Source organism: Fistularia commersonii, chromosome 31, assembly GCF_037954325.1.
Source record: "Fistularia commersonii isolate RoL2024-O1a breed Wild chromosome 31, RoL_Fcom_v1.0, whole genome shotgun sequence".
Taxonomy (NCBI): Eukaryota; Metazoa; Chordata; class Actinopteri; order Syngnathiformes; family Fistulariidae; genus Fistularia; species Fistularia commersonii.
Window position 1 is genome coordinate 5593118 of NC_141314.1, and position 27181 is coordinate 5620298.

Genomic DNA, 27181 nt, shown 5'->3' on the forward strand with positions numbered 1-27181 from the left:
GATCGGAAAGAAAAACTTGCATTAAATGATATAATTAGACAGAATAATTAGATTAAATATAAACATTTCAATTCATGAAAACGAGTAGCTGAGAATTGTGACATTATTGGAAAATAAAGCAAAATGAAAAGTACTCACAGGACTTCCTTTCAATACCAATGAATCGATCAAATGTTGCTTTAAGGAATCCAATCAACTGACTGAAATAAATTGAGTTTGTAAAATAAACCTAGTCATTTTCTCACCAGCGAAACCAATTCTAAAGTTAAATTTTATTCCAATAACGACGCGTTTTCTGATGGTTCGTTGTTTTACACCGCTATCTAGCGGCCAGTCTGCGCAGGCGCACGTCTCAGCAAAATATAAAATCGTTTTTTTTTGGCCTCTTTCTTTTCATTTTTTGTTCCTTTATGAAATTTAAGAAAATAAGAAAACATAATAGTGTTTCCTAGTGAGTTGAGCGTATTTTTTTATCGTTTAATAATAATTTAAAAAAAAATCAAACCGTTAAAACATCTGCCTGTCCGGTTGAGGAGGGAAGGAAACAAGGGAAGGAAACGAAGGAAGGGTTGAGGAGGAGGAGGAGGAGGAAGAGGAGGAGGAGTAAATCAGCGTCGCACACTGGCGAGGAAGAGAAATCGAGCGCGGAGGAGGAAGAAGAAGGAGAAGAAGCCCGAACAGAGAGGAGACCCCGGCCGACCTCCGCACTTGTTGCTCCCCCTTTCCTGCAGCCACTTCCGGTCCCGGTGTCCTCCAGGCCCGGAACCCGGGAAAGACATCGCCGCCCCCTCCCTCTCCCTCCCCCCCGACGGTCGCTCGTCGCACCGGCCGCGGCCCGCATGCACCGGCGGCTGGCACCGCCGTCTCCGGACCGGAAGTTCCGGCGTGTGATCCGCTCCCCCCGCGTCGGACTCTTGCCCGCCGGGGAGGCGGCGGAGTGATTTCCCGGCGGGGAGCCGAACCTCCTGCCGCCGGGATGAGCGCCCGCCGAGGCGCCGCTCCCAGCGGGAAACTAGTCCGGTTCTCCCACACCGGAACCGGCGAAAGGACCTCCTCCGTGGAATAAGCTCGGGTTTTGTTTTGTTGTGTTTTTTGCATCTACACACACGCACAGACATGGCGGACGGCGGCCGGGAGGGACCGGCCGAGTCTGACGGCCGTACGGGGAGCCCGCAGACGGGCAAGCGGCGGCAGCACAGCTCGGCGGCGGGTCACTGGTTCCGGAGGGTGACGCTCACCAAGCCCACCTTCTGCCACGGTTGTGGGGACTTCATCTGGGGGCTGGTAGGATTCCTGTGTGAAGGTATGGACCGGAACCGGTACCGTGTGTGTGTGTGTGTGTGTGTGTGTGTGTGTGTGTGTGTGTGTGTGTGTGTGTGTGTGTGTGTGTGTGTGTGAGTGTGTGTGTGTGTGTGTGTGTGTGGTCTCGTTCTTCTCCTCTTTCTCTCCTTCATCCACTTTATCTTCCTCACCTTCAGAACCTGCACCTTCAGCTTCCTTATTCCCTCATTTCCTTTCCTACATTCCTTGTTTCCTTCCCTTCCTCCTAACAGATCCCCCCTTCCTTCCCCTTCATCTCCTCCTCCCTCACGGACCCATCAGCTGTCCAGAACCCACCAGAACCCCCCCCTCCAAACCCTCAGACGTGTGCATGCACACGTGCTTATGATGATCATGATGGGATGCTTGACCACCACTGAGATTCTGGTGTGTGTGTGTGTGTGTGTGTGTGTGTGTGTGTGTGTTGCAAGAGATGTCAAGAGATGCAGTCAAGTCATGATTTACTTCCTCCAGTTGGCATGGCAACAGCAGACTGGCACGGATGGTGTGTGTCAGAGGAGTGTGTGTGTGTGTGTGTGTGAGACCCTCCTCTTCCTAGCGCCACCGGCTGTTACATAACATCTCTTCTTTAAGCCGCCACCGGGCTGATTGCTGGCTGGCCTGTGATGTCATTGCCTGCCTGTTGCTGATTGGTCCACAGGCTCAGCACCTGTCAGTCACACATCTTCCTTTCACAGAGCGGGAAGGATTTTGGCTAGAAAATGTGTCAACGTTCAAGGTGTGGAAGTGGGTTTTGTTGTGCGACAGGAGAAACTAGTCTGGTGTGTGTGCGTATGTGTGTGAGTCAATGTCTGCCGCACTCATTTCCTGCTTTTGTCCTGGCGAAAGCTAAACCGCCCGTGACGTCACTTCCTGTGGGGGGATAAAAAACAATGCGACGATGGAGCGCAAAGCAAGCAGAACCGGTCGGAGAGAATAATGCAAACAAACAAATGAGTTTGAGTTAATATGAGGCACACTTTACAACTCGCACAATGTTGCAGGAGAAACTAGTCTGGTGTGTGTGTGTGTGTGTGTGTGTGTGTGTGTGTGTGTGTGTGTGTGTGTGTGTGCGCGTGTGTGCTCACAAACTGTCTCCAGAATTACTTGGAATTGTTGCTCAATTTGTGATTTTACCCTGTATGTGCGTACTCAGTGTGTAACTTCATGTGTCATGAGAAATGCCTGAAGACTCTTCGCTCCGTCTGTACCTGCATCGCCCCTACAACCATCCAAGTGAGTAACACACACACAAGCATGCACACACACTTGGATGTAGTGGGGATATAACGATGTGTGTGTGTGTGTGTCCGCAGACCCCAGTGTCCCACTGCTTCGGTCCAGCGGGTCAGAAGAAACGTTTCTGCTGTGTCTGCAGGAAACAGACGGAGGGACACACGGCACTGCGCTGCGAAGGTCAGAGGTCGCGCTCACCGCTTCACCCCCGCCCCATTAGCAGGGGGCAGCGCTGCATTGCTAAGACAGTAAAACCTTGATTTAGGAGATGAATCAGTTCCCCAACCGAGCTTGTATATCTAATTGAATTTTTGCTCCAGACCCCCAATTTGTTAGAAAGGAAAAGTAATACATATTAAAAGAGAATGTAAAGAAATAGTGACTTTATAAAGTGTATTTACGTTGAAGATGGGGTGAAGATCCTGGCGACGGCCAAGGAGTTTCACTTAGCTTACTGGCTACACATTTAATGCTACTTGTTGCTAAACGTACTTTACACTGTATGGCTCAACATTTGGCGCCAGATCGAAGCAGCTCCTCTTTTTAAAACTATCAAACCTTCCCCGACCGGCTCTGAAGGACTCTACAACTTCTCCACCTCTTCATGGACAACTCGCTTGTGTTTTTCCATGATTTTCTCTGGGTTACCTAGTGGTGGGAGGCGTATCTGACTGTCTTTAGATGCTCATCGCGCTGGCTCCTAATTCAGATCTCGGTTCCAATCTCAAAGCCAAAAAAATCCTCCTAGCGACAGCTCGGATTTGGGAAAACTAAGAGCCAAGATTCCTTAAGAAGATGTCTTGTTTATAGAGACCTTGAAATCAGGTCACACGATGGTTGCGTGTCCTCTGACCTCTGTTTGCCAATAATCCCTGATCGCTGTGTGTGTGTGTGTTTGTGTTTGTCTCAGTGTGCGAGCTGCACGTGCACACGGACTGCGCCCCCTTCAGCTGTGCCGATTGTCGCACCTGCCACCAGGATGGCGACCCGCAGCAGGTCAGTCACATGACCCGATGACATCACTGACCAGTTAGAGAAGGAAGGAATAAAAAAACAAAACAGGAAGTGACAGTCTGAGCAGGTTATTCATCACGGTTAATCACAGTAATCAATCAATCAAGTGCGTCAGTGTGTGCAACTGATCTACATCGATTAGAATCAATGTCAAGAATCAAAGTGCGGGTACTGCCTCAGCGTGTTTGCACGTCTTTCAGCCGGGCTCTGCTTTGTACAGCTGCAGGACACGTTTCATCACCACTGGAGGGAGGGGAACTTGGCGTCAACAGCGCGCTGCGATGTCTGCCGGCGTTCCTGCGCTTCGTCGGACGTGCCGACGGGGACGCGGTGCGAGTGGTGCGGCGTCACGGTGAGACTTCCTGTGGTGCAGCGCAGAGGGTGGTGGTCAGTTTATAGGAGTGATAAGGCTTTTGAGGTGCGGTGCTTGTGTGTGCGTGGATGCTTGCAGACCCACACGGCGTGTCACCTCAGTGTGCCACCAGAGTGCACGATGGGACGCCTGCGCTCCATGATGCTACCTCCCTCCTGCGTCCGTCTCGACTCCAGGAACTTCAGCAAGATGCACTGCTACCGCGTCACGGAGGGCAGTGGCCTCGACCTCGGTGACCACCCGACCTCTGACCCTTGCCCTCATTCAATTCAGCTGTTGTTCCAAAAATGACCACTAGAGGGCGACACTCAGATGAATTCTTTAGTATTTTTAACAACCCAAACACTCATGATTACGATTCCTCGCATAGAAGGTGAAGGACACTCTTAATAGCTCAGGAGATTCTCCTGATTATACTTGAGCCTCCTTAAGTTGACCTTGAATACGTTCCCACGTTTTTTTCAGAATTCCTGATGGTTTCTCCTCTCTTTATTTACCAGATAACAGCGACGATATTGATCCGGCCGCAGCGTCCAAAGACGACGCACCGGCGACCCCAGACTCCGGTGGGTTCCATGCCTTCAACCTCACCCAGCCGCAATGCCTCTGTTTGGAGAAGCATGTAATTCCGCATGGTCATTAGGGGGCGCACGATGCCCGGTTTCCCCTGGCAGTGACACGTTTGTCTCCGCAGGTAAGCAGTTTCTCAAGGTCTTCGACGGTGATGACGCTCTCAAGCGCGGCCTTTTTCGCCTGGTGCCTGTGATGAGAGCTAGCAGGAACGAGGATCTCGTGGTAAGAGCCGCTTCCCGTCGAGGTTTCACACACACACACACACACACACACACTCCTCTGACTCACAACATCCGTGCCAGTCTGCTGTTGCCATACCAACCGGAGAAAGGAAATCACGACTTGACTGCATCACTTGACTGTGCAACACACACACACACACACCGGTATCACAGTGGTTATCAAGCATCCTATCTTGACACTACCAGTATCACAACCTCTCTATCAAACATATGAACCTCTATTATTGCTAGAATAAAAAAGTAGAATTAATGATTTATTGTTAAATAAGCTCGTTGTTTTATATGAATATGATATAAATATAAATAAGATTATTACTATCATTATTTTGTAATAATAATAGAATGAAAATGTAGCTTCCAGCTAAATTGTTGATGAGGAACCTTCTCAGAACACATGGTCTTCTCATGTTCCCCTGAAGTCATGCAGTAATGCTGCATTCCCGGCATCTTCCCGCAGGAGGCGGCGCTGAGGGCTTTCTACCTCCCCGATGACCCGCAGGGGTACGAGCTGCTCCAACTCTGCGACCAGCAGCGTCTCCGCAGCGACGACATACTGAACCGGAACGGCGTACCCCAGGACAACCGTAGCTCGGGGAAGGACAGCGGCGACGGCTGGATGCTGAGGGCCAAACCGCGGCGTGACGAAGTCCTCAAGGTGTACCCCGGCTGCCCCAGGTCACTGCTCCTCCTCCTCTTCTTCATCTCGCCAATTTTTAAGTCTTGTTTAACTTGCTGTCCTTTCACAAACCTTGTTATCAACTGCGAGGCAACTCAAACCCTGCACTTCCTCTCCTGCCCAGAGGGGGCGACGACGAGCAATTCAATGAGATGATGATGAGATGAGATGAGAACAACTTTATTTATCCCGAAGGAAATTGTTGTTTCCAAGGGGAGAATTAACATGGAAATTAAATTCTTCTGGGGTGGTGGCGGTGGAGGGGGGGTGTTCTCTTGAGGGCCACTGAAAACCTCAGGGAGCAAAAGTTACTTGGGTTTGTATTTCCTGTGATGACTCTTCATCTCGAAGAACCTCCTCAGATCCTGCAGTCACTGTGTATGTGTGTGTATGTGTGTGTGTATCTCAGGTTGGGCAACTCCTCCTCCTCAACCTACGTTTCCGTCACCGTGTCCCAGAGTGACACAGCAGCCTCGGTCCTCGCAGATGTTTGCAGGCAGCTGGACATCCAGGTGAGTTTCCCCTGGAGGAGACCCTGGTCCCCTTAAGGTGCAACGCCGGGTTCCAGCCAGAAGGGCAAACCTGTCACAAGACGGGTTTGCCGTTATCTTTCGATTACCAAGCAACCAAGAAATAACATATCATAGACATCAGCTGTCAGGGTGTAAACCATATAATCGTCAGATTATTGGTGTCAGAACCTTCACCGCACAGTGGGTGCTTCATATGGAGTCTCCAAAGTTCTGCTGCTAGCGTTCCATCCATGTTCTCCATCAGCATGTTCTTTGAAGTCTCAAAACCGTCTAAAGGTGCGAATGAGATGATCAGATGATTGACAGCTGGGTCTGCAAGGCTAAGCCCCGCCCCTCACCCCGTTGATCGGCTTCACCCCGATGGTATATCTGTTAGAGAGTGTCTGTCTGGTGTTGTTCCAGGAGGACGAGGTTTCGGGCCGGTTCTGCCTGCAGGAGGTCCTCATGAGCAGCAAACAGGGTGAGTCCCACCTCCCATCCAAACCCAAACAGGAAGTCGCAATAACGTTTGAGAGAAATGTGGGCGTGCAGATGTTTGATGCGGGTTTGTTTTTAGTGCAGCGGCAGACTCTGACCCAGCAGGAGAAAGTTCTGGACAAGCTGCAGGAGATCCGGAAGGTGAGAGCATTCACCTTGCCGCACCGGGGGGAACCATCAGACAGATGACATTTGACCCCTGCCGCCTTCTCCCCAGGCGTCTCTGCGGCAGATGAACCAGACTCGGTTCTACATGGCGGAGAACCAGAACCGCCCGGTGCGGGTGGACCTGCTGATCGGAGGACTTCCCCCTTTGCTGGACAAGGACCAGTACGAGCAGCTGGTGCAGGAGCACCTGGCTGTCAAGAGTAAGTCGGGTTGGGGCAGGTGGGGCGCGGGAGGTCATGTGACAGGGCCTCTCCTCCAATCAGACGGTGCGTTTGAGTGGCTTTGAGGATAAACAGGAAGTTGTCTGCCTTTGCAGGTCACCTGGTGGCGGTCAGCCATGTTTACACCAGTCAAGGTGAGGCTGAGGATCAGGAGGATGCGCAGGTTCTACAGTATAACCTCAACACACACACACACATGCACCTGGATCAGGCTTTAAACAGCATGGATCCAGGTCTGTGTGTGTCATATGTGTGTTAAACTTGCGTGTGTGTGTGTGTGTGTGTGTGTGTGTGCGTGCGCACATGCAGGGGCCCTTTCCCTGCAGGTCTCCTGTTTCTCTGAAGCTGAGCGCCTCTTCATGCTGGCCAAAGACACGACCGTCGACGACAAGCTGCTGACGTCGCTGGTCATCCCGGAGATCCAGGTGACACACACGCACAGACACACGCACGCACACAGACACACAGACACACACTCACACACGATGTTCTGATGGTGATCCTCCTAGCACGCCGCGTTGGGCGACCGCTGCCCCCTGCTGGTGTTCGTCAACCCCAAGAGCGGTGGCCTGAAGGGCCGGGAGCTACTCTACAGCTTCCGGAAGCTCCTCAACCCCCATCAGGTCTTCGACATTTCCAACGGGGGGCCGCTGGCTGGGTGAGCCTCCCCTCTCCCCCCCTGCTGAGCTGCATCTGAAGCGATAACGACATGATTATTACATAATTAAAGATTAATTCTCCATTTTCTTTGCTGCAGCCTCCACACCTTCAGGGAGGTGCCCAGGTTCCGGGTCCTGGTCTGCGGGGGGGACGGGACGGTGGGCTGGGTGCTGGGGGTCCTGGAGGCCATCCGACACAAACTGGTTTGCAGGGAGCCGCCCATCGGCATCGTGCCACTTGGAACCGGTGCGAGGAGAACCTCGGTGAGATGTTACCCGATGAGTGTCTCCTCCGGTTGACCTGCGTCTCCGCAGGGAACGACCTGGCCCGGATCCTGCGCTGGGGGGCCGGCTACAGTGGCGAGGACCCGGCCCACATCCTGGCCTGTGTGGACGAAGCGGACGAGGTCCTGATGGACCGGTGGACCATCCTGCTGGACGCCCAGGACATCTCCCAGGATGGCTCTCAGGACGGCAAGGACAACTTCCTCGAGCCGCCCAAGGTCCGGTCCAGGATGTCCACCAGTCTATTTTGAATTAGTTGTACTTATTTATTATTCTTAATTTAATTTGATTTAAAATTATTTTGAATTTGATTTTTTTTTTTTATTAAACAGACACTTTTTTTAGTATTAAATTAAAATATAACAATTTAATTTCTATTTATTTATATCAATATCTAGAAATAATAAATGTGTGTATTTTTTTCCTTATTTTGCTACATTTTAATCTATTGTTCTTAACTTTATTTAATTTCAGTAGTGAGTTCAATTTTATCTATTATTTTGGATTAGAGATTAGATTTTGGGCAACAGGGTTTGCAGTTTGGCATCACAGCACGAAGGACCCTGGTTCGATTTTGGACGAGGGAGCCTTTCTATGTGGAGTTAGCATATTCTGAAGGCTTCCTTCAGGAGGTCCTCAGAATTTATCGAGACGGGTTTGTATCTGTTCTACATTTTTCTCTACAAATGTCCTCCTCTCTTCTCTCAGATTGTCCAGATGAACAACTATTTTGGCCTCGGCATCGACGCCGAGCTCAGCCTGGACTTCCACCTGGCCCGGGAGGACGAGCCCAACAAGTTCACCAGCAGGTCAGGCAGCCGCCCGGGTCGATAGCCAACTCCAATTACCGTGGTTACGCTAAATGAAAATGTATAACCCGGATATTTTTTATGTTGAATGTGGAATTCCAGTCATGGGGTTCCGCCTGTGGACATAAGGGGGCGCCACATGTCTGCTCCTGCGCACTTCCCGCCAGTCAGTTTGTGACTGTCTGATTGCCCAACCGCAGTGACCTTGTGGTTCTGATCCTCCTGCAGGTTCCATAACAAAGGTGTCTATGTGAAGGTGGGGCTGCAGAAGATCAGCGCCACCCGCAGCCTCCACAAGGTTCTGCAGCTGCAGGTGGACTCCCAGAGCGTCCCCCTGCCCAACATCGAGGGGCTCATCTTCCTCAACATCCCCAGGTGACATCGGACAACCACAACCATCTCATTGGTCTTCAGTAGAGCCTCCAATCACTTACTCCCCCTCTGGTGTGTGTGTGTTCCTGCGCTGCCCCAGCTGGGGCTCCGGTGCTGATCTCTGGGGGTCAGAGGTCGACGGTCGCTATGGGAAACCGAGTATCGACGACGGCCTGCTGGAAGTTGTGGGGGTCACCGGGGTCGTCCACATGGTGAGAGCCGGCCCCGAGCTGATCCAAGAGACGTCCCGGTCTCGTCTGTGATGCCTTCAGGGAAATGTCAGAAAACATACCGTCAGTCCAGACCGCTTGTTTTCACAGCTTGTGTGTGTGTTTGCAGGGCCAAGTGCAAGGCGGGCTGCGTTCAGGGATCCGTATTGCTCAAGGGAACTACGTCAGACTGACAGTGAGCAAGCCCATCCCGGTCCAGGTGGACGGAGAACCGTGGATCCAACCGCCGGGTCACATCATCATCTCGGCTGCTGGACCCAAGGTATGCCTGAACTCACCTGAGTTCTACTGGGGTCACCTGAGGTCACTTGATGTATTTGGACCATGTTCGTCCACAGGTTGGGGTACTAGTACATGTACTTCGGTGCACTTGAAGTACAGCTGTACTGGACATATATATCTATGTGTACTCCGAATGTACCTCCGGTCTATTTGCAGTTTTCTTTCATTGGCGCAATTCTTACCGAACCACAAACGGATCTGTACATGAAGCACTACACTACTTGTACTGTAATTTGAGTAGTACCTTTTTATAATAAGTACTTCAGCATTCTTTCTTAATCCTATCTATAATTTGGTGTACTTCAGATTATATTTTATAGCGGGCAAATCTCGGCATCCAGTGTGTTCCTGTGCTGCATTGAGTACCGTAATTTCCGGACTATTGGACCTACCTGAATATAAGCTGCACTGGCTAAAAATAACAAAATAAATATATGTGTACATATATATGTATATAGGCTGCACATAAGCCACAGGTGTCCACGTTGTTACATGAGACATTTACACAGAAACATTTTTTTAAAACTTAATTAAACACATGCATAACTTTCACAAACATATATTGGAAATGTTTTTTTTTCTGAACAGTGCCTGTAACATGGCTGATGAAATAATAGATAACACAAGGAAAAGTTGATCCATCCATCCATTTTCTGTCACCGCTTTGTCCTACTCCGGCCGAGCGCTATCTTGGTCTTCCTCCTGCGCACTAAAATCATTAAAATTGTCTTCTTCAGTGTCGGAATTGAACAGCCTCAATATTTCACGTTAACTCAACGTTTTGGCGCCATGACGCTCGTTAGCCCAAAAGAAAACATAAATGAGCTACATCATTGTTGAAGCCGCAGTGTTCATAGTGTGTGAAAAAAGTAGCTGCCTATAATCCGGCAATTACGGTACATATTATTAGTAACATCTCTTTGTACCTGAAGTAAATGAACCATGTACATGTATACGTACATGTATATGGAGCTGAAACACTGTTCTCAGTGCATGTATGGTTCGTAGTCCTCGCGAGCAATAGGTGGTACATGTGGTACTTTTCAGGTGTGTTCTCTCTGTCGTTCGCAGGTCCGAATGTTGAGGAAGTCCAAGCAGAAGCTGAGGAAGTGGAGCGGGGGGGTGAAGGACGGACGCTCCGAAAGCCCCGCCCCCAGAGATGGTGCCCACTGACCACTTCTGGCATGTCGGAATTGGGTTCTCGTCCTGGCGACGAGAACCTCCATCAACATTGTTTACTTGAAGCACAAGAGCAGATGAAAGAGACCTGAGTGGACAGGAAGCAGGAAGTGGGTCGCGACTGGTGCGGTGAGCCATCCCCGCCTGGTCGTCTCCTTGGAAACGAAGCGCCGCGTGAAATTACAAAATAAAACACTGCCCGAAACTAAGGAGCGTGCAGAATCCAAAGGAGACATCGATGGTTGTGGGAAACCGCGGCGGCGATGAAGGAGCCCAGTGTTTGGTTGTCAGGCGCATCTTCAGAAAAATCCAACAAAGATTTTATTTTTGTGGGAGAATCCGCAGCTGTTGGGATGGGAAGTTCTGAACTTGAACATTACATTCATCTTCATCACAACATGTTGCCTCACTCTACAACCCGTGTGTTTTCGGGTAAAAAAGTCCGCTTCTGCTTTGGATTAGAGATTTTTCTCCCCAACGTCCTGGAGACGTTCCTCTGTCAGATATTATTGTCTGATATAAATGTCCCCAAACTGAAGAAGAGAATATCTGTAGTCTGAGGTTACATTCCTGCAAGGTAAGCCCAACCTGAAGAAAAGCTGCTGGACCAGGATGCAGGTTCCCCTGCCGCAGTGTGCGGTTCCTTCAATCCGCCCTTTGGCTTCTGCGCTCGCAGATCCTGACGTATCCCACCTTCCGACATTTCATATGGGAACGTCAGCGAGAACGTTCTCATGTGTTCAACTTGAGCCTTGAGTTTCTGCAGTGTCGAGATGGAGAACGTTCCAACATTTAGCCTCGATGTCACATTTAGCATCAACCTGAGGTTTAGCATCAGCCTTAGGTTTTGCATCAACCCAAGTTTTAGCGTCAGTCATTGGTTTAGCATCATGCAAGGTTTAGCATCAACTTGAGGTTTCGCGTGAGCCTCGGGTTAAGCATCAACCAGAGATGATGTGTGAGCCTCTGGCTTAGCATCAACCCGAGGTTTAGCGTGAGCCTTGTGTTTAGCATCAACTCGAGGTTTAGTGTGAGCCTCATTTTTAGCATCAGCCTCAAGTTTAGCATTAATCTGAGGTTTTGAATCAACCAGAGATTAGCACCAACAACAGTTTTAGCATCGACCCAAGGTTTAGCCGCAATCTTAGGTTTAGCATTGAACCTGAGGTGTAGCCAATCCCACCAGCTGTTGTGCCTCCAGGTGAAACTGGACTTTCAAAACCTTTTCACACAATTATTCTACTTTTACAATGAAAAGCAAAAGTAATGCCTAATTTTTCCCAAAAGACGTGAATAACAGTTTAACACCCAAAGTATTTTCTTAACAAACTGATTGACGAGTGTTTGAGCAGAACACTGGGTCTCCTACACCCACCGTTAGCTGTTTCTAGCTTAGCCAACTCAAAGTGTACGGTATGCCACAGATATGCTAATAGTTGTTAACAATTTGTCTTTTGTACAACCATGCGGTTGATTCTTAAAAATAGGGAATTTTGATTTTGAAATTTTCGACTTTTCTCCTTAAAATTGTCAGTAATTTCAAACGTTGCTAAGCTCTTGCTCAAAGCAGCATAAACGTTAGCAACTTTGGGAACTGTGCCAATAAGCTAGCTCTCACAATCTACATCTGGCTGTTTTCTGACCTGCGCTAATTAACAAAAAAGTGGGAAGTATAAGTGTGGCTAACACCAGCTAGCCGCCTCTCGCTCGAACAAAGGCGCAAACATGCATGAAACGGCTTTACTATATTTATCTTTCACTTGACAATACTTTGTTAGCTATGTTTGTAGCCTATAGCTAAAATCAAAGTGAGTGAGTTATTTACAGCAGGTCACACGTTGGTGCAGTGAACCTTATTGTTATCGTAGCATATTTCTTAGACGCTAACACTATCTTGCTGTTTCATACTTGCCAAATTTCTTTTGGAATTAAAACGAGCGACTATTCGTTGGTTGAACGTGAACGTTTACGCCTCACTTCTCCGGTTCGGATTGGCCCGAGGTCTCAAGGTGTCCGTTCTTTCTGACAGCAGCGCCTCTGCCACCCCATGCAGTATATTGTCGCTAACCGTGTGCTTTAACGTCCCTGTCGTGCCTCGTGGTGTCCGGCGTTACTGTGGTGATTCAGCCCCCTGCCCGCGGTTGGCCTTGCCCATGGTGCGGCGGCCTCGCAGTGCCTCGTCCAGCCCCCCCTCCCAACTTGTCCACATGCGTGTTTAACCTCCGCTAACGTGCCTCGAGACATGGGTCAGCTTTGTTTTTTGACTTTTTTTTTTTTTTTTTGAAGAAATTAAAATTTTACAGCTGTTTTTTTTTGGTTTTGTTGTAATTTAATTCAATTAGACTGTAAAGTTTTAACTGTAAATTTGCACTAATTGTTCTCCAGAAGCTTTTAGACGTGACGTTCAGGTTACTACGGATGTTGTAATAATTTAGAGTAAATACATAGAATATATACATATATATATATATATATATATGGTTAATGAACTAATTCTAATGTGTTTCACTGAATAAAGATCATCTCAGAACTAAAAAATGTATGTATCTGACTGCAGATGGTGCACTTTCTTGTCCAGATGTGAGGGTGAATGACTGTATGACAGGGTGAATGATTGTGTGTCTATGTTGTATGAATGAATGAGTGAATGTTTGGATGTTTCTATATGATGTGTGAAGGAGAGGGTGAATAGTTGGATGTTTGTGTATGACATGAATAAAAGAGTGAATGATTGCATGTTGCAATATGATGGGAATCTCTGGGTTTTACAAAGCAATAAACAAAGTTATGGATGACTGCTCTCTAAAAGGGGGTTTTAATTCAACAACCAACAAACGGGGGAAACCCAGGGGGTCTTTCAGCGCTGACAGACTGAAAGTGCATCCCCCCTCCCCCCCCCCCCCCCCCCCCCCCATGACGACAACTAACGGTGCAGGTTAGTGTCACACATCAAGGATAAAATTGTACAACTATTCATAATGGAGTTGTGGAACACAGAACCTGGAGAAGCTATCAATGGTTATCGCAAAGGAATCTGGGGTTTTGCCGTCCAGTCTCCCCACCACACACAACAATATAAGAATAAGAATAAGAATAAGAACAACTATTTATCCCGAAGGAAATTGTTGTGCCAGAGTTTCAAGTAAAACATAACAATAATAAATAATAGTAGGAAATTGTATAAACAGTATGAAAAAGAGGGGAGAACAAGAACTACATATGTCATGTGAATGAAAGGGTGAATACTTGTATGTTTGTATATGACATGAATGAGAGAGTGAATGGTTGTGTTAGAAAGCCCACTTTGTTTCTTACACCTGTGTTGGCAGCAGAGGCTAGTTGGGTTTTTCACCTTTCTTCATCTTCATCCTTGGTTTATTTCTACGTATGAATGACAGAAAGTGAGTTTCTTCTTCTTCTTCTTCTTCTTCTTCTTTCAGCTTTTCCCGTTAGGGGTCGCCACAGCGAGTCAACTTTCTCCATCTAACCCTATTCTCTGTATCTTCCTCTCTCACACCAACTACCTTCATATCCTCTCTCACTACATCCATGAATCTTCTCTTTGGTCTTCCTCGAGACCTCTTGCCTGGCAGCTCCAATTCCAGCATCCGTCTACCAATATATTCACTATCTCTTCTCTGTACATGACCGAACCATCTCAGTCTGGCTTCTCTGACCTTCTCTCCAAAACATCGGACATGTGCCGTCCCTCTGATAGACTCATTCCTGATCCTATCCATCCTGGTCACTCCCAAAGAGAACCTCAACATCTTCATCTCTGCAACCTCTAGTTCTGCCTGCTGTCTTTTGGTCATTGTAACAGTTTCTAGTCCAATTTTGTTTAATGTCGAAATTGAATGCTGACATTATGTTAACTTGTAATACTTATCCATGCATGGGCTGATACTAGTTAAACCGTTGTGTTCTGCATGCTGTCCATGAGCCCGTTGTGAAGGATTTATTTATGTAATTCATATAATGTCTTGCTTCGTGAAATACCGTCCTTTATTATCCTCTGTTTGCATATAATGTATAGGATTATAGGGATGGGTCTGTTGTATTGCTATTTCAGACCGCAGCAATAAATCTATCTAAAAGGGAACATCTGTATACCTGGTGTTCTTTAACAGGAACCCCATACCTTGCTGATCTAAACCACCTAATTCCCGGAGAGAACCACTCCTGTTTTAGGTTATATGTCTGTATGATGTGTGGGTGAAAGCTTGAATGCTTGAATGTCATATATGGCGAATAAATGAGTGAGTGGTTGCATGTTTTAATATGTCATGTGAATGTTTGTATAAGAATAAGAACAACTTTATTTATCCCGAGGGAAGGAAATTGCTGTGCCAGAGTTTCAAGCAAAACATAAATTTGTACTTCTTTGTACTTTTTAAGACCTTAAAACACTTTATTGCCTTGACTTTGACACTTTATAGTTTTATTTGTATTACTTATTCTGCCTCCTTCTTACTATTATTTATTATTGTTATGGTTTACTTGAAACTCTGGCACAACAATTTCCTTCGGGATAAATAGAGTTGTTCTTATTCTTATTCTTATTCTAACAATAATAAATGATAGTAGGTCCCTATATGACATGTGAATGGTCATATGTTGAAAGAATTTTATAAAGTATTTCTTTCAGTAAAAAAGGGTAATCCAGTAATTTACAAAATGAAATTTATTTCTTCATAAATTCACAGAATAAATCACCCCATTGTTTGTATGTTTGAAGAGAATCCTCTCGTTTTCTGGCGGGAGTGAGCACTCTTTCTCTGTCCGATCTCTGCAGCGCGTCACGGGGAATTTCCAGACGGGAAGGAAGTCAACATTTTCGACCAATTCCAAACGCCGCCTATCGACCGCGACACCGGAGGTCGGTAGCCGGAGGTCGGCAACTGTATCCCGCGGTATCCTCCGGAGGCTTGAGGGCACCTGAGGTGGTCCGAGCAGCGACGCGGCGGAAGGCGTCCCCTGGAGCCGCGGCTTTGTCGCGGCTCCAGTTGAGCGCTGAAAAGGCGGACGAGCGGGCGGCTTTCTCCCGCCGCGGAAGGACGCCGACGGTTCCGCCGGGCGGAGCAGGTGAGCCCGGCTGCGACCCGACAGACTCTCCGCTCCGGGTTCGGACGGGTCACGGGTGGCGGTGACCCGGTAGCTGCTCCGCCGCAGCCCGGGTTTCGCCGTGCTTCTCACTTCCTTATTAGCAGGTCGGTCGGAACTTCACACCAAACTCCGTTTAAAACTTTTACAAAAACTTTCACTCTCAGATTTCCCATAAATCCGGTTCAATCTGCGTTATTATCGTTTCTCGTTCCTGCCCAGCGGTTACGGTGACAGTCGGCGTTATTAAACCGGACAGTGATATTTTAATTTAACCAAAATTTCACATCTAAACCTCGCTCGTTCGCGGTGGACCTCTGGCTGCACGTCCGGCGCCTTCGAGCGCGACCCGGACCGGCGCGGACGTCCGCGGTTAGGAAATCACGGTTCCCCGCCGGAGGAGACGCACGCCGGAGGACGAGACACACGCCGAAACGGGAAGTGATAATTTTCCCCTCGTGTTATCCACACGGCGCGGTGAAACTGCGGGTGGAGCCCCCCGAGCACCGACGGCGAAGCCGAAAGTCACGGTTTCGGTGCGGAGTTTCGTGTTTGTGAGACGCAGACCTGAGACGGGGTGCTAGCTACCGCCCAGCTAGCACCTTGGGTTTCCGCCCCCCCGGCCCGGCGAATATCCCTAAAACCGTCCCGGTGCCGGTTTCACGGAAACACCGGTGGCCTCATTTCGAATTTCGCGTTATTTTTAACATTATTGCGCAAGCCAGCGCCGTTAGCGACTAGCTAAGGTGGTTAGCATGGATCGCGCGGGGGGGGGGGGGAGGGCACTGTCAAACCACAACAAAGGTTCGATTATCGATTAGTAGAAGGGAGCGGTTCTTCGGCGCCGGACGAATCGATAACACGCTAATCTGATCGCGTTGGAGACACCGCTGCAGGCTCCGGTAAGACAGCCGAAGAAAATCTCTCCAATAAAACTTTTAGTCTCTCCACCTGCTCACAGGGGAAGACCTGCTTTTGCATCACTTGGATTTATTAGTTAAAATAAACGTAAAACTTGATTTTATTGGGAGCCTTTCATATTATGCTCTGGTATTTAAATATGTATATGTGTGTGCATGGGTTTATAAATCTATTCACTCCTTAGTTAGTTTATCCTGATATCTTGGGGATTGAAAGCTGCAGAATCACCCTTTGTGCTGTGGCTCATGTAAACTTTAATTTGAATTGTAGTGAAAATGTTAATCGCAAGCAGCGTGTTGGTGAGAGACTCCGATGCAGAGGCTTTCCTGTGTGGGCTCTGCATGTCCCGTGTTCTCCCCCGTGTCCGCTCGGGGTTCCACCGGGTTCTCCAGGTTCCTCCTCGCAGTCCAAAAACATGCAGGAAGTTGAGAACCTAAATTGTCCAGATGTATGAATGTGAGGGTGAATGGTTGGATGTCTGTATGCAGTCTTGTGGTCAAGTGGTCCAGGTTTAACCTTGCCCTTGGAACGGATAATTTTTCTGGTCCGATTGAGAGAACTGTTCGGTCCTCGAGAACGTCCGGGCGGCCGATGTAGAAACTTCTTTTAAATCCGCCCGTGTCTCATTAGTGTGTGACGACCTGTGTTTAACCTTTGCAGGCGCCATGGCGGCTGACGAACACAGCCTGCACCCGTCCAGCCAGGTCAGCGCTCACAGACCAGAACATTAATCTTTTAAATTGTGTTTTAAATATTCTTGCGTTTATCAGGAAATTCTTCTAACTTCCTGGTGTTTCTTAACAGTTTCCTTAAAACAATCTCATTATTAAAATCTCCAAATTCATTTTCTCTCACAGGAAATTTTTCACATTTATTGTCCATATTTTCTCTAAAAATTTTTTTTTTTTTTTGGCTCTTGGTAAATTTTCCACATCTGTCAAATTTCTTGAATTTCTTCATGATTTTTTTTTCTTATTTTTGGTTCTGTGGCTCTGCAGGTTCTGGACAGCCTGCTGATGGACACCTGGGACTACCGCCCCGGCATTTATGAGACGCCGTGTCAACATCCCGGTGAGTGATGGCGGTGGCGGCAATGGATTTGGAGTATTTTTCCCCTTTTATATAAAAAATGTTTTCTAAAGAGTGGTACGCCCCATCCTTCCTCCCCCGGGGCCTCCGAGTCAGACTTTCAAGACGGCCTCTGGTCTCACTTCCTCCTCCAAGTTGTCGGTGGCACCCCGCTGTTTCCCTGCTGACGAGGAAATCCCTGATAACGCCTGGTCTTAGTCAGACTGGAGGTCTTTCAAAATGGAAGTCAGCAATTAATTTCCCTCGAATCTGCGGGGATCATCTTCAGGTCTGCAGGAAATGATTGGAGAAATAGAGTGAGAATCAAATGTTAAAAGAACCATAAAGATCAGCCTCATATTTAATGAAATGACCAAAAAGAATCACAGTATTAAGAGTGTGTTTTGTCAAGCTTCAGGAAATATTTTTATTTTAGAAGAACTAGAACTGATCAGGCGAGGACACACACACACACACACACGCAAACACACATTGTGAACGTTCTCTAGGAGAATTCTCGTCTGCTGGCGTGGCAGGTCACATGACCGGTCAGCAGCAGCTGTGCTTTTATTTTGAAATCCGCCGTCCATCAATCAGTGTAAACGCGATCGGTGGTGACCGTGAAGACGTCAGTTTGATTTGCCTTTGTTTTCCCCGCAGCCAATGGACCCTTCCTGCAGATCCTGGAGCAGCCCAAGCAGGTAACCCCCCCGCCCCACACACACACACACACACCATGACCTCTGACCTCTTTCCAAAGTAAAAAAAAGACCCGAGAATCATCAAGAAGTATCCCTCAAAAAAGGACCTCTCAAACAGGAACAATCTGAAGGTTTCAGGACATAATGTGTGTGTGTGTGTGTGTGTGAGCAGCGTGGCTTCAGGTTCAGGTATGGCTGTGAGGGCCCGTCCCATGGCGGCCTGCCAGGAGCCTCCAGCGAGAAGAACCGGAAGACCTACCCCACTGTCAAGGTAGGACTCCTTTTCATTTTTCATAACGGTGGCTCGAAACCCCTAGAAACTCTCCAAGCTAGTCGACAACCTGCAGATCAGCGAGGAGCTCACCTGCTAGAAACATCTGGATCTTTATTACAGATGTGAACATGTAATTAGGAGGTATTCTAACGTAACGGGTCCTATGACTCCTGACTTGTGGATGCTAAGCTAACGTCTTGGCTGCTTAGGCTCCCTGCTTGGCCGATGCCGAGTCCCAACGCGCCCACGTGTTCGGACTGTTGCCGGGGGAAACTGGAATTTCCCCAGATTCCCTGCTGGCGCCCGCCGGTCAGCCCCGCTTTCCTTGTCACCGTCGGTGGCCACTGGCCCGGCCCTTGGGACCCGGCTGGGTCCGAGGGCGGTGTAGAAGCAGAGGGCGTCAGACTGAAGCCCCCCTCTACCGCCCACGCCCCTTTTGGTCCTGGCATGTCGAGGCAAAGCAGGAAGTTTGTCGATTGGGAGTAGGCGGGTGGGGAAAACCCCGGCTCCTGTCAGCAGAGACGGTGCATTCCTCCGAGACACTGGGCGTCACGATGCCTGGTTCTGATGAGCCGCTGCCATCGGGGGCCAGAACCTCGGCAGGCAGGAAAACCCCAGCAGACGGCAGAACCTCCGCTCTGACGTCAGAACCGCCTGCGTTCTCGGCATCTGTAGCGACAGCCCGGAAGCCGTATGCGTTTAGTTGAGGAAGATGAGAGGCGTTAGCCAAAACCAACCTGGTATCCATGGTAACTATGCTCAGTAAAACCACCAGTGGGCCGAGAAAGCGGTTTGTCCGCAGTGTTATTTATCGTGCTCCCCCATCTTAGTGGAAGGAATCCTGCAAACAGCTGCACGTGATGAGTGGGTCTTGGGGGGTTCAGTCCTCAGGTGGACACGGAGGGGGGGGACCAAGGAAGAAGGTTTTGATTATTTGGGAGAATTTCAAAGCTTTTCGTCAAAGGAGTCTTCTCCTTGTCCTCTTGAAATTTCCTCCAGATGTTCCTTTACTTGAGGAGGATCTCGCGATTTAAGCGTTTCGATATGAGGAAGCTTCATCGGGCATTTGGTTCCCTCGCTGGATCCATCAGACTCTGTGATCGTCTGTCAATCGGCCTCGTGTTTCCTGAGTCAGGAAACCGTCTTGTTGCATTTCTAGGAAACTGGCTGTACACGCACAGGGGCTGGGGGCGCGTGCACCGCGATTGGCTGAATGCAGGGTGTGCAGGAAGTGGGCCCGCGTTGGTTTCCCGGCAGCGGTTGAAAAAGTCATTGCAGAAGAAAGTTCTGGTAAGGTGAAATGAGTGCAGCGGAGAACAAACACCGGACCCCACCTCCTCCCGTGTTCTGATCCCATAAATCGCACAGCAGGCAGACCCATCACCGATCTGACCGAGGATGCGTCACCGCATCCCATAATGAGATATAGATCACCCCACTGGTCCGGGTATCATGCCAGAATCAGTCAATGAGATTTAAGTAAACAGGAAACATCTTGAAATCAGAAATGACCCAAACAACCAACGGGAAGCTGAGGACAATCGGCCTTGACCTGGGGTTTGTAACCCACAACCTCCCGGCTGTGTTTCAGATCTGTAACTACCAGGGTCCGGCCCGGCTGGTGGTCCAGCTGGTGACGGTGCACACCCCGGCCCCCCAGCTACACGCACACAGCCTGGTGGGAAAACAATGTGACAAGGGGATCTGTGTGTCTGAGCTGCCGCCCAAAGACTCCAGCATCTGGTATACACATGCACCTGCTGCACAAAAACACCTGCTGATGATGAAAGCACACACACACACACACCTGCTGCACAAAATCCCCTGCATCTGGTGCACGCACACCAGCTGCACTAAGACCCTAGCATCTGTTGCACACGCACATACACCTGCCGCACAGGTGTATATGTGGTACACACAAACACACACCTGCTGCACTAAGCCTCTAGCGTCTGGTGGACACGAACACTCACACACACACACCTGGTGCTGAGTCTGTGCAGCAGGTGTGTGTGTGTATGCCAGATGCTAGTCTTTAGCATCCTGCGGACACACGCACACCTGCTGCACTAAGACAAGCATCTGGCAGACACAGACAGACGTTTGCACGCGGTAGTTATATCTCTGAGTGTTTTTGCAGTTTTCCAAACCTGGGCATCCTCCACGTGACCAAGAAGAACGTGGTGAAGACCCTGGAGGAACGGATGACAGAGTCCTTCAGGATGGGCTACAACGCCGGTGTGTCCATTCACCCGGACATCGACTGCCTGCAGGGAGAGCTTCGCGCCCCCCGCGAGCCCAGCGGTCAGTCCCAAACCCTTGTAGGGTCTCTTTTTCTCTTGCACTCATCTGTCATGTCATTCTATAAGTTGAAAGTGTCTTCACCTCCCTGTACTTCCACACCATCCACATTCCTCCTCGTGTCTGAGCCTGCAGCCCACATTCCTCTGTAACAGGTGTGTGTGTGTGTGTGTGTGTGTGTGTGTGTGTGTGTGTGTGTGTGTGTGTGTGTGTGTGTGTGTGTGTGTAGACCACCAGCGTGGTGTGATTAGCAGCGCAGCGTCCCAGCAGGCCAAAGACATGGACCTCAGCGTGGTCCGGCTGATGTTCACCGCCTTCCTGCCCGACAGTGACGGCGCCTTCTCCCGTCGTCTGGACCCCGTGATTTCGGAGCCCATCTATGACAGCAGTGAGTCCTCTTGGGGAAGCAGGGGGCGCTGTGGCAACCACATTTAAAACTCTCCTTTCTTAGTTTTATTTTTCAAAAGGTAATCCAGAAAATTATGATTTTTGAATTCAAGATTATATGTTAAGCAATAGATTATCTAGATACATCCTTTTCATTTTTAGCATATCATGTGTAGATATTATCGGGGTGAGTGTTTCCGTGCTGAATGAGAACACGCCTTTGAATCTCAGATCTTTTTGAAATAAGTTTGTTCCAAGCTCATTTCATGCCATGAAGGTTTGACACCCGATGTCTCGCCACTCTTGGGTTTGGCTTTTAACCCTTTCCCTGCCGGGTTGCCTGACATACTGACAGCAGCAGACCTGGCGTAATCAGAGCTGCTTCCTGTTTCGCGGACAGAGACGCTTCCCGTCACGTTCTCGCTAACTAACTAATCTCAGAAACCCTCTGTGATGGGTTGTCTTTTCAACCCCTGTTTTGAAGACTCCCCTCCTACAGTCCAAACTCACAACCAGCCGGGATCGTTTCCTCAGCAACAGGCGCCGCGACGGCGTCTCTGACGGTCAGTGTGTTTGTCTTCTCAGAGGCCCCAAACGCCTCCAACCTGAAGATCGTCAGGATGGACCGGACAGCGGGCTGTGTCACAGGGGGCGAGGAGGTTTACCTGCTGTGTGACAAAGTCCAGAAAGGTGAGTGTCGCTGGAACATCACTGCAGTCACTGTAGACCTGAACAACACACACAGTTTCATGACTGCTCTTAAATAACAACACAGACTAGAAACAGGAAGTGAGCATAACACCAGAAACTATATCTATGAGTGTTTAAACAGAGGCCGTGTGCGCGTGTGCATGTGTGTGTGTGTGCCTGCAGATGACATTCAGGTCCGTTTCTATGAGGATGATGAGTCAGGCAACACCTGGGAAGCCTTGGGAGATTTTTCCCCAACGGACGTCCACAGACAGGTGTGGTACTTCAACAATGCACTACTAATACACACAGACACCATATCAGTACCAGGTATTACAATTGTAGCTATACTTGTGTACACACACACACACACACACACACACACACACACACACACTCACACACATACCGTGATCAGTTACTACTACTTCATTGTCAGTGCATATAAGCACAAAGTGGCCATATCAAGTACTACAACTACTGCAGTACTAATACTTACACACTGACAGGATCAGGTACTACATATACTGCAGTGCTTAAAGGTAAGGACTGACTAACATGTTTACTGAACTACTTTGTTTATGTTACCATGACTACATGTTCATGACGTTATCGTCGCCGTGGTTGTGTTTTGTGTGATGCTAACATCACCTTGGCAACGTGATCTCCTTTCTCAAGTTCGCGATCGTCTTCAAGACCCCGAAGTACCGGGACCAGAATCTCCAGAAGCCCACCCACGTCCTAGTCCAGCTGAAGAGGAAGTCGGACAACGAGACAAGCGAGCCCAAGCAGTTCACCTACCACCCGCAGATCACCGGTACTGCCGTCGGCTCGCCCACCCATGCCGCTACTACTAGCATAGCGTGAGCCACATTTCCAGACTCCCATTGGCCTCAGCCAAACTTATTTGCCTGTGTGTGTGCAGACAGAGAGGAGGTTCAGAGGAAGAGGCAGAAGACGTTACCGAACTTCCATGACTTCAGTGGTCACGGAGGGGGGGGCCTGTACCGGGGGGGAGGAGGAGGCCCGGCCGCGGGTGGAGGGCCCGGCTCCGGCGGCGGAGGAGGTAACCCCTCACGCTCGGAAAACCCCGTAATATGTGTGGGGCTAAAAACATGAGCAGCCATGTTTGGTGTGTCCCCGCAGGCTACTTCCAGGGCTACTCCAACTTCAACTACGGAGCTGGAGGGGGTGTCGGAGGGACCGGCGGGGGGTTCCCCGCAGGATTCTCGGCATGTCTGGGAGGAGCCGGACTCAAATACGGTGAGTCAGACCAGAACCAAGGGGTTCCTGATATCTGCTGATCCATCACTCTGTACAGTCACTGTATTGGACTGCGGGGCAATGCCTTCAGGTGCGCTTCCAGTGAAACTGAAATGTCACATTCACATGTCGTTGCCTCATGAAGAAGCCGCTCAGGGTGACAGGAGCGAAGATGACGACGATGACGACGACCTGGACCATGATGCTGGGTCAGGGGCTGTTTTGCGCGGGGCGGTGGAGGATCCCGAAGAGGGACATGACGAGGGGGTGGATCCTGACGAAGGTGGAGACATTATTTCCTGCTTGAAATCCGCAGTACACTTTTTGTCAACTAATAAGAAATGCATGGTTTTTAAATCATCCGTGCATGCCAGTGTGCACCGTGGATGAGCAGCTGCTCCCGGTGACCAGCAGGCAGTTGGAGGCCCTCTTCCAGTACTCCGTCACAGGGGACTCCGCCTATCTTCTGGCACTCCAGCGCCCCCTGATGGCGGTGCAGGACGAGGACGGAGACACGTCAGTAGAAAACCTGTCCGCATTTTCCTCCCTTCCCACCAGACTGTCACCCGTGACTCTCCTTTCCTCTCCGTCACCAGGGGGCTGCACCTGGCCGTCCTCAACAGCCAGCAGGCGGCGCTCCTGAGCCTGACGCAGGTGGTCTCTGCTCTGCCCGGGGTGGAGGTGCTGGACATGAGGAACCACCTGTATCAGGTAGAATCTCGCTGGGCCGGTGGACGACGGGAACTGGGCCAAGCTCAGTCGGTGAAGCTCCCTGCCCTCTCCTCAGACCCCCCTGCACCTGGCCGTCATTACCCAGCAGGCGGGCGCCGTGGAGGCTCTGCTGGCGGCCGGCGCCGACCCCACGCTGACCGATCGCCATGGAAACACGGTGCTTCACCTGGCGTCCCAGCAGGACGGGGGGGGGATGGTGCGCTTCCTTCTGCAACACTCGGGAGTGAGGGGGCTGATGGGGCGACACAACACCGCAGGTAGGCGCGTGCTGCACGCACACATGTACACAACACAAGGGTTGCGTGGTGACTCTTTCCATCTGTCGCCATGGTTACCAGGTCTGTGTGCCATCCACCTGGCGGTTCTGGCCAACCAGCTGTCGTTCCTCAGGGAGCTACTGAAGGGCGGGGCCGACGTAGAGGCCCAGGAGCGCAGCAGCGGACGGACGGCGCTCCATCTTGCCACAGAATCCGAAAATGTGTCGCTGGCCGGCTGCCTACTGCTCGAGGTACAGACCAATCAGAGGGCAGCTGTTGTCACATGATGTCAAAGAGGGTGGGCTGACATCTAACGTTTCTTGTCGTCAGGGTAACGCTGAGGTCGACTGCTGTACCTTCAATGGCTCCACCCCTCTCCACATCGCTGTCGGGCGGGGCTCCATCAAGCTAACGGCCCTGCTAATGGCTGCAGGTACACACACACACACACACACACACGCACACAAACCCTCTCCTGGCCTGGATCCAAACCCGCCTCCTGTCGTTTAGGTGCGGACCCGCACAAGGAGAACTTTGAGCCTCTGTTCTTCAGGGAAGAGGATGACGAGCAGGAAGAGGATGAAGGCTACATCCCAGGAACCACCCCCCTCAACATGGCTTGTGACCCTCAGGTACACTCGGGCGTGCTGCTGCCTTGTAGTTAAAAACAAAACCCGGTCCTGTGCAGGGCGCTGTTTCACCCCCCTCCTGGTGTCACCTCTGTGCGTGCAGGTTCTGGAGCTGCTGAAGGGCAAAGAGTACGAGCCCAAACCCAGCCAAACCTTGGCTCTTCAGCAGGGTGAGTGTGTTTCCCCGGCGCAGACCAATCATAGTGAGTGTGTATGTGTGTGTGACCTGTGTGAATGCGTAGGCGACCTGGCGGTGCTGGGCCCAGAGGTGAAGCGGGCCCTGAGTGGTGCCCTGGAGGCCAAGGGACACTGGGAGAGCCTGGCGCACAGTTTGGGACTGGGGATCCTCAACATGGCATTCAGACTGAGCCCCTCCCCCGCTAAAACACTGCTGGACAGCTATGAGGTACATGTGCGCACACACACACACACACACACACGCATACTGGTCATGTTATTCCAACCAATTAGTGATGTTGAATTTGAAGACCCTCTTTGTTGGTCATCAAATGATTTTATTGACATATTGGTGTTTGATTGACCTCTGCATCACTGTCTTCGTAATGATGCCCCTGTCAATCACTCGTCATGCCAGATCTGCTTGTTGTTTCCCCACAATGCATCGGGGGGGGCAGCAACTCTGCGGGTAACACATTGGTCTAGTCAACATTAGCCTGCTAATGGTGCATTTACATGGGTGTAAGGATACTTAGAAAAATGAGTCTCCAGATGTTGAATGCTGGCTGGATAAACAATAGGCACTTAAACACACCGTGGATTGTCGACCGACCTTTGACCTCCTTCCGCCGCAGGTGTCCGGCGGGACAGTCAGGGATCTCCTCGCAGCTCTGAGGTCAATCGGCGAGTGCGAAGCGCTGACCATCCTGGAGGAGGCGCTACGTTGCCATGACAACAAGGATGAGCCCAACGGTGAGAAAGCGGGGGAATGATTGACATGCTCATTCGGGCTGCCGCTTGTTTATTCATTTATATATTTATTGGAAATATGACCGCTGTCGGGTTGCGTGACGTCCTCGGAGTTGCTGTGGCAACATCGGTGACGTGCCGTCCTCCACTCAGCAGGTGACGGCTGCTGCACTGGACTGCAGGACCTGAAGTTGGACACCCAGGTCGACAGCGGCGTTTGCGACAGCGGGGTGGAGCTCTCAACGGCATGACCTTCTCCCCTTATGGTTACAATGGTAACCACAACCAACCTACCCAAACTTTTCAGGGACGACCGTCTCTCGCCGACATTTTTGTTTTCGGAAAATCTGTCACACTGGGCACATGAGGGGTGATTTTTTTTTTTTTTTTCTTTTGTTCTGCGTGACGTTGTCGACACTCCAGCTGCCCGGACCGAAGAGCGCAACCGGAGACTGACCCCGCCCACTTTGGCGGCCCGGATACTACGGACTTCACGTCCAGACGGAGTTCCGATGTCAAAGATGGTTACGATGAACGCCCTCCTTCCTCCCATCTCTCGTTTTAGTACCAATTGGAATCAAGACGGAAAATTGGGTATATACGATTTTAACCATCAACCCTATGGAGTAGCAGGAACAGATGTGGGACTGTGGTACACAGCAGGCCTGGTCAGCACCGCCACGGTTAGGTTCTAACCCGCTCGATGTTCATCCGCTAAGCAGCTAAGCTAACATTTCTGTGACGTCACGTGCCAGTTAGGCTCCGCCTCCGAGCTGGTTCAGCGGTCAAAAGGTACGATTGGTGCTCAGCTTGGAAAGGTGGAGCGGGAACACTGCGCCGATCATCGGCCAATAATCAATACATCTTCTTCCTCCTGTCTGCCGCGCCACTCAAACTAGATCCGCTTCTTCGCTTATTCTTCTATCAAACCGATGCAATCGCAGGATGTTTTACTGGCATGGGCTCCATTGGCAGAGAGCTTCTGACCGGGTGCTATTTTAAATTTCCTTTTTTCTAAATATTTGAGGCAGTGTTCATGCGTGAGGAGCTGTCTCACCTTCCTCAGTAACTTCACAATTTCAGGTTGAAGATGGAGCTTTTAATTTATCACTTTTATAGGGTGATAAATATGAAATAGGTAAAAGTCTTCCATTTCTTGATTATTTAAAGCTATTTTTTAAGAAAAAAATTGCCTCTTTTCATTTTTATGTTTCAGTTTTGTATTTTCAGGCCCATTTTGTTCATTTCTCGGCAACATTGAGCAGCAGGCAGCCTCTGC

At 49.8% G+C, this 27181-nt stretch overlaps 2 protein-coding genes across 3 annotated transcripts; both read left to right on the forward strand.

Annotated features, from left to right (window-relative positions):
- Positions 1-658: 658 nt before the first annotated feature.
- dgkq (diacylglycerol kinase theta) lies at positions 659-12931 on the forward strand. The gene is made up of 23 exons (XM_086139250.1): positions 659-1303; positions 2477-2556; positions 2637-2736; positions 3467-3552; positions 3791-3922; positions 4022-4175; positions 4444-4509; positions 4638-4738; positions 5216-5433; positions 5844-5946; positions 6370-6427; positions 6524-6585; positions 6662-6812; positions 6929-6967; positions 7143-7258; positions 7343-7491; positions 7591-7739; positions 7808-7995; positions 8486-8586; positions 8815-8961; positions 9059-9170; positions 9298-9450; positions 10542-12931. The coding sequence occupies exons 1-23, from the start codon at positions 1117-1119 to the stop codon at positions 10641-10643; spliced, it is 2754 nt and encodes a 917-aa protein (XP_085995376.1). The 5' UTR covers positions 659-1116; the 3' UTR covers positions 10644-12931.
- A 2639-nt stretch (positions 12932-15570) lies between these two features.
- On the forward strand, positions 15571-27092 carry nfkb1 (nuclear factor of kappa light polypeptide gene enhancer in B-cells 1). Of its 2 annotated transcripts, none has more exons than XM_086178541.1 (24): positions 15571-15734; positions 17334-17377; positions 17672-17744; positions 18402-18442; positions 18615-18713; positions 20308-20459; positions 20857-21020; positions 21247-21405; positions 21990-22094; positions 22278-22369; positions 22773-22911; positions 23020-23160; positions 23241-23357; positions 23503-23640; positions 23732-23873; positions 23954-24068; positions 24145-24346; positions 24428-24597; positions 24677-24779; positions 24857-24978; positions 25079-25145; positions 25218-25381; positions 25788-25905; positions 26059-27092. In XM_086178541.1, the coding sequence occupies exons 2-24, from the start codon at positions 17339-17341 to the stop codon at positions 26151-26153; spliced, it is 2757 nt and encodes a 918-aa protein (XP_086034667.1). In that variant the 5' UTR covers positions 15571-15734; positions 17334-17338; the 3' UTR covers positions 26154-27092. The 2 variants fall into 2 exon arrangements, with proteins under 2 accessions (XP_086034667.1, XP_086034666.1); XM_086178540.1 differs by having other exon boundaries at positions 26056-27091.
- Positions 27093-27181: the final 89 nt, after the last annotated feature.